The sequence below is a fragment of the Callionymus lyra genome, chromosome 18 (genome assembly GCF_982586985.1).
Source record: "Callionymus lyra chromosome 18, fCalLyr1.hap1.1, whole genome shotgun sequence".
Classification (NCBI taxonomy): Eukaryota; Metazoa; Chordata; class Actinopteri; order Syngnathiformes; family Callionymidae; genus Callionymus; species Callionymus lyra.
This window is the reverse complement of record NC_141835.1, coordinates 3311054-3318553: the sequence shown is the minus strand read 5'-3', so window position 1 is coordinate 3318553 and position 7500 is coordinate 3311054. Positions and strand designations below refer to the sequence as shown.

Here is a 7500-nt window from a genome sequence, read left to right as displayed (position 1 = left end):
TACAAACACGTCATGTGACTGTTACTCTACAAACATGTCATGTGACTGTTACTCTACAAACATGTCATGTGACTGTTACTCTACAAACACGTCATGTGACTGTTACTCTACAAACACATCATGTGACTGTTACTCTACAAACACATCATGTGACTGTTACTCTACAAACACATCATGTGACTGTTACTCTACAAACATGTCATGTGACTGTTACTCTACAAGCATGTCATGTGACTGTTACTCTACAAACACGTCATGTGACTGTTACTCTACAAATATGTCATGTGACTGTTACTCTACAAACATGTCATGTGACTGTTACTCTACAAACATGTCATGTGACTGTTACTCTACAAACACGTCATGTGACTCCAGCAGCTAATTATTAACCAAACACAACTTTCTTCACTTCAAGGACAAACACTTCATTAAAAAGAACTACTTGTGTTTGCAGTATTTTTTTTAAATACCCCTGTGTGTCTGTGTGTGAGTGTGTCTGTGTGTGAGTGTGCGTCTCTCGTGGGAGTGTGTATCACTGTGAACAGCTCTGACTGCTACAAGGTCACCTCGACCTTGACGATCACCCGCTCAACAAAGTCAACTAATGAATTAAAGTCTGATGTGTCAAACACACAATATAAGTAAATATGTGCGACACACAAGAGAACGTTTAGTCAATGAAAAACTATACACACTTCACTTGACTGTGTGTGTTTGAAAGAGTGAGATTTCTGTTTGTTTCATCATCTGCATTCATCAGCGTATCATCACTGAAGAATCTGAATCTGAATCTGCATCTGGTTCCAACGCTCGTGTCAAACATGTTGCATCACATGATTGTCAACGGTGTCGACTTTATCAAGACAACGTTGTTAGTGGGACGCACAAACAGACACACAACGACGTGCGACACGCATGGATCTAATAAGCATCTCTGAAGACGAGTGTGTGAAGACAAGTGTGAGGACGAGTGTGCGAGGACGAGTGTGTAAGGACGAGTGTGTGAAGACAAGTGGGAGGACGAGTGTGTGAGGACAAGTGTGAGGACGAGTGTGTGAAGACAAGTGTGAGGACGAGTGTGTGAGGACGAGTGCGTGAAGATGAGTGTGTGAAGACAAGTGCGAGGACGAGTGTGTGAAGACAAGTGTGAGGACGAGTGTGCGAGGACGAGTGCGTGAAGACAAGTGTGAGGACGAGTGTGTGAGGACGAGTGCGTGAAGATGAGTGTGTGAAGACAAGTGCGAGGACGAGTGTGTGAAGACAAGTGTGAGGACGAGTGTGCGAGGACGAGTGCGTGAAGACGAGTGTGTGAAGACAAGTGCGAGGACGAGTGTGTGAAGACAAGTGTGAGGACGAGTGTGCGAGGACGAGTGCGTGAAGACGAGTGTGCGAGGACGAGTGCGTGAAGACGAGTGTGCGAGGACGAGTGCGTGAAGACGAGTGTGTGAAGACAAGTGTGAGGACGAGTGCGTGAAGACAAGTGTGAGGACGAGTGTGCGAGGACGAGTGCGTGAAGACGAGTGTGTGAAGACAAGTGTGAGGACGAGTGTGCGAGGACGAGTGCGTGAAGACGAGTGTGCGAGGACGAGTGTGTGAAGACGAGTGTGTGAGGACGAGTGTGCGAAGACGAGTGTGCGAGGACGAGTGCGTGAAGACGAGTGTGCGAGGACGAGTGCGTGAAGACGAGTGTGAGGACGAGTGCGTGAAGACGAGTGTGTGAAGACGAGTGTGTGAAGACAAGTGTGAGGATGAGTGTGCGAGGACGAGTGTGTCAGGACGAGTGTGTGAAGACGAGTGTGCGAGGACGAGTGCGTGAAGACGAGTGTGCGAGGACGAGTGCGTGAAGACGAGTGTGGGAAGACAAGTGTGAGGACGAGTGTGCGAGGACGAGTGTGCGAGGACGAGTGTGTCAGGATGAGTGTGTCAGGACGAGTGTGCGAGGACGAGTGTGCGAGGACGAGTGTGTCAGGACGAGTGTGTGAGGACGAGTATGTGAGGACGAGTATGTGAGGACGAGTGCGTGAAGACGAGTGCGCACGGACGAGTGTGTGAGGATGAGTGTGTGAAGACAAGTCCACGTGTATCCTCTCATACCTGGTTCGGGTGTTTCCGACGGTGAGGACGAGGCGGACGACGTCCCGTCATCGTTCATCGTTCCCTGAGACGCGCTCCGGCCCGGAGGAAGCTTCATTCCCAGCTGCTCGGCCGTCTCCACGTGGTCACCCGGGTGGATGTAGTCGAAGGCGCTGCTGCCGGTCAGTTCCACCTGAGAGTCATGACATCATCGTGAGTGAAGCGTGAACCTTATACATGATATAATGTGTAATAAACATGTGTCTTTGTTTCTCTTCTATTGACCAATAATAAACTATCACAGATGGAGGAATAAAAAGAGGAAATATGAGCAAAAATGAATGTGTGTGTGAGTAGACTGTGTGTGTTTGCGTGTCTGTGTAGATCAAGTTTTTGTGTGTGTAGACCAAGTGGATGTGTTTGAGAGTGTGTGTGTAGGCCAGGTGTGTGTGTTTGTAGACCAAGTGTGTGTGTGTGTGTAGATCAAGTGTGTCTGCGTTTGTGAGTGTGTGTGTAGACCAGGTGTCTGTTTGTAGACCAAGTGTGTGTGTGTGTGTAGATCAAGTGTGTCCGCGTTTGTGAGTGTGTGTGTAGACCAGGTGTGTGTTTGTAGACCAAGTGTGTGTGTAGATCAAGTGTGTCCGCGTTTGTGAGTGTGTGTGTAGACCAGGTGTGTGTTTGTAGACCAAGTGTGTGTGTGTGTGTAGATCAAGTGTGTCTGCGTTTGTGAGTGTGTGTGTAGACCAGGTGTCTGTTTGTAGACCAAGTGTGTGTGTGTGTGTAGATCAAGTGTGTCCGCGTTTGTGAGTGTGTGTGTAGACCAGGTGTGTGTTTGTAGACCAAGTGTGTGTGTAGATCAAGTGTGTCCGCGTTTGTGAGTGTGTGTGTAGACCAGGTGTGTGTTTGTAGACCAAGTGTGTGTGTGTGTGTAGATCAAGTGTGTCTGCGTTTGTGAGTGTGTGTGTAGACCAGGTGTGTGTTTGTAGACCAAGTGTGTGTGTGTGTGTGTAGATCAAGTGTGTCTGCGTTTGTGAGTGTGTGTGTAGACCAGGTGTGTGTCTGTAGACCAAGTGTGTGTGTGTGTGTGTAGATCAAGTGTGTCTGCGTTTGTGAGTGTGTGTGTAGACCAGGTGTGTGTCTGTAGACCAAGTGTGTATGTGTAAAGACCAAGTGAATGTGTTTGTGAGTGTGTGTGTAGACTAGGTGTGTGTGTGTGTGTGTGTGTGTGCATGTGCTTGTGTGTGTAGACCAAGTGTGTGTGTGTTTGTGAGTGTGTGTGCAGGCCAGGTGTGTGTGGGTGTGTGTGTCGACCAGGTGTGTGCGTGTGTGAGTGTGTGTGTAGGTGTGTGTGCATTAGTGTGTGTGTGCATGTGTGTGTTTGTGAGAGTGTGTGTGTGTGTCAGTGTGCATGTGTGTGTTTGTGAGAGTGTGTGAGTGTGTGTGAGTGTGTGTGTGTGTGTGTCAGTGAGTGTGTGTGTGTGTGAGTGTGTGTATTTGCATGAGTGAGTGTGTGTGTGTAGTTCTAGGGTCCACTGGGACAGGAGGATTACATGAGCTCAATCCTTTCATAATAAAATCCCTTTAAGGCAAATGAGTCTCTTCATGAAGACTTGTCTGGAACAGAAAAGCCTGATTAAGAAATGAGAGTGATTACTGCAACAACAACACACACGCACGCACACACACACACACACACACACGTGCACACACACACATATTCATGTCTGCACGTTTCCCCACTAATTGGATCTATATTACTCTTCCTCGCAACAACAAGTCGACTTTTAATCAATTCAAAGTATTTGACATAAACCACAGCTAATTACACACTTTTGGTTTCAGCGATCGACTGCTTCTGCCTGGATCTTCTGCTCCCGTGTCTGTGGTCGTTGAAATAAATACGGTGTTGCTATCCTGACAAGAACATTCACGTTTGATTCTCGGCTCCAGCGACCTTTTGAGAAAACATCTCCTCGATCCTGCAGCCGCCTCTGTGTTCGACTCGCCGTCCTGTCTGACCTCAGGTCAGTGGAGACTCTGAGTGACACCTGTCACACATGTCAGGGTCTCCATGTTTAAGATAAGACGAGGGACAGAGATCAAAGACGATAAAATATCAAAAGGGAAGATAAGTGATATCAATTGAGCCTCACAGAATGAAAAGGAAGTGTCAAAATAAGACTTCCTGTTTGGTGAACGTACATTTAGTTTGACCGTAAAGGATTTTCTCTGGAGCTAAAACAAGTCAAACATCATCTAAGATGGTTTTTATTTCTCAAAATACATTTTTCCAAAACAACGACAGGAATTAAACGAAGGAAACGACTCATCCTTTCAATCACCCCTCTCTGCCCCCCCAGTCTTTGTCCTCCCTCAGGTGTTTTCGGGGATAAAGGTTTGATGAAGCTTCAACTCTCAGCTCTGGACGTTTCATTATCTCACGAGAACAAACAGTTCCTGTCCGTCTGTGAAGCTGCTGCTAATAAAGTTATTTTAAAAAACATCTTTGTTTATGATGGTTTCATCCACTCGTCTGTCTGTGAAGATGCTGCTAATAAAGTTAATTAAAAAACATATTTGTTTGTGTTGGTTTCATCCACTCGTCTGTCTGTGAAGCTGCTGCTAATAAAGTTTTTTTTTTTAAAACATCTTTGTTTGTGATGGTTTCATCCACTCGTCTGTCTGTGAAGCTGCTGCTAATAAAGTTATTTAAAAAACTAATTTGATTGTGATGGTTTCATCCACTCGTCTGTCTGTGAAGCTGCTGCTAATAAAGTTATTTAAAAAACATATTTGTTTGTGATGGTTTCATCCACTCGTCTGTCCGTGAAGCTGCTGCTAATAAAGTTATATAAAAAACATATTTGTTTGTGATGGTTTCATCCACTCGTCTGTCCGTGAAGCTGCTGCTAATAAAGTTATTTAAAAAACATATTTGTTTGTGATGGTTTCATCCACCCGTCTGTCTGTGAAGCTGCTGCTAATAAAGTTTTTTTTTTTTTAAAACATCCACTCGTCTGTCTGTGAAGCTGCTGCTAATAAAGTTATTTAAAAAACATCTTTGTTTGTGATGGTTTCATCCACCCGTCTGTCTGTGAAGCTGCTGATAATAAAGTTGTTTTTTTTTAAAACATCCACTCGTCTGTCTGTGAAGCTGCTGCTAATAAAGTTATTTAAAAAAACATATTTGTTTGTGATGGTTTCATCCACTCGTCTGTCCGTGAAGCTGCTGCTAATAAAGTTATTTAAAAAACATCTTTGTTTGTGATGGTTTCATCCACCAGTCTGTCTCTGAAGCTGCTGCTAATAAAGTTTTTTTTTTAGAAAAACATCTTTGTTTGTGTTGGTTTCATCCACTTGTCCGTCTGTGAAGCTGCTGCTGATAAAGTTATTTTGAAAAACATCCACTCGTCTGTCTGTGAAGCTGCTGCTAATAAAGTTTTTTTTAAAAAGATCTTTATTTGTGTTGGTTTCATCCACTTGTCCGTCTGTGAAGCTGCTGCTGATAAAGTTATTTTGAAAAATATCCACTCGTCCGTCTGTGAAGCTGCTGCTAATAAAGTTATTTAAAAAAACATATTTGTTTGTGTTGGTTTCATCCACTCGTCTGTCTGTGAAGCTGCTGCTAATAAAGCTTTTTTTTAAAAGATCTTTGTTTGTGATGGTTTCATCCACTTGTCCGTCTGTGAAGCTGCTGCTGATAAAGTTATTTTGAAAAACATCCACTCGTCCGTCTGTGAAGCTGCTGCTAATAAAGTTATTTAAAAAAACATACTTGTTTGTGATGGTTTCATCCACTCGTCTGTCTGTGAAGCTGCTGCTAATAAAGTTATTTAAAAAACATATTTGTTTGTGATGGTTTCATCCACTCGTCTGTCCGTGAAGCTGCTGCTAATAAAGTTATATAAAAAACATATTTGTTTGTGATGGTTTCATCCACTCGTCTGTCCGTGAAGCTGCTGCTAATAAAGTTATTTAAAAAACATCTTTGTTTGTGATGGTTTCATCCACCCGTCTGTCTGTGAAGCTGCTGATAATAAAGTTGTTTTTTTTTAAAACATCTTTGTTTGTGTTGGTTTCATCCACTCGTCTGTCTGTGAAGCTGCTGCTAATAAAGTTGTTTTTAAAACATCCACTCGTCTGTCTGTGAAGCTGCTGCTAATAAAGTTATTTAAAAAAACATATTTGTTTGTGATGGTTTCATCCACTCGTCTGTCTGTGAAGCTGCTGCTAATAAAGTTATTTAAAAAACATCTTTGTTTGTGATGGTTTCATCCACCAGTCTGTCTGTGAAGCTGCTGCTAATAAAGTTTTTTTTTTAGAAAAACATCTTTGTTTGTGTTGGTTTCATCCACTTGTCCGTCTGTGAAGCTGCTGCTGATAAAGTTATTTTGAAAAACATCCACTCGTCTGTCTGTGAAGCTGCTGCTAATAAAGTTTTTTTTAAAAACATCTTTATTTGTGTTGGTTTCATCCACTTGTCCGTCTGTGAAGCTGCTGCTGATAAAGTTATTTTGAAAAACATCCACTCGTCCGTCTGTGAAGCTGCTGCTAATAAAGTTATTTAAAAAAACATATTTGTTTGTGTTGGTTTCATCCACTCGTCTGTCTGTGAAGCTGCTGCTAATAAAGTTTTTTTTTAAAAGATCTTTGTTTGTGATGGTTTCATCCACTTGTCCGTCTGTGAAGCTGCTGCTGATAAAGTTATTTTGAAATTTCATCCACTCGTCTGTCCGTGAAGCTGCTGCTAATAAAGTTATTTAAAAAACATCTTTGTTTGTGATGGTTTCATCCACCAGTCTGTCTGTGAAGCTGCTGCTAATAAAGTTTTTTTTTTAGAAAAACATCTTTGTTTGTGTTGGTTTCATCCACTTGTCCGTCTGTGAAGCTGCTGCTGATAAAGTTATTTTGAAAAACATCCACTCGTCTGTCTGTGAAGCTGCTGCTAATAAAGTTTTTTTTAAAAACATCTTTATTTGTGTTGGTTTCATCCACTTGTCCGTCTGTGAAGCTGCTGCTGATAAAGTTATTTTGAAAAACATCCACTCGTCCGTCTGTGAAGCTGCTGCTAATAAAGTTATTAAAAAAAACATATTTGTTTGTGTTGGTTTCATCCACTCGTCTGTCTGTGAAGCTGCTGCTAATAAAGCTTTTTTTTAAAAGATCTTTGTTTGTGATGGTTTCATCCACTTGTCCGTCTGTGAAGCTGCTGCTGATAAAGTTATTTTGAAAAACATCCACTCGTCCGTCTGTGAAGCTGCTGCTTATAAAGTTATTTAAAAAAACATATTTGTTTGTGATGGTTTCATCCACTCGTCTGTCTGTGAAGCTGCTGCTAATAAAGTTTTTTAGAAAAACATCTTTGTTTTGGTTGGTTTCATCCACTCGTCTGTCTGTGAAGCTGCTGCTAATAAAGTAAAAAAAAAA

The 7500-nt window shown here is 42.6% G+C and overlaps 1 protein-coding gene across 2 annotated transcripts in view; it reads right to left on the bottom strand.

Moving 5' to 3' along the window:
- The window catches only part of npas3 (neuronal PAS domain protein 3), a 63909-nt gene that overhangs the window by 17249 nt on the left and 39160 nt on the right, over nucleotides 1–7500 (bottom strand). For both annotated transcript variants that reach the window (XM_087779644.1, XM_087779645.1), the window contains exon 6: nucleotides 2095–2266. In XM_087779644.1, coding sequence (XP_087635770.1) covers nucleotides 2095–2266 — 172 coding nt within the window. The remainder of the gene's footprint in view (nucleotides 1–2094; nucleotides 2267–7500) is intronic.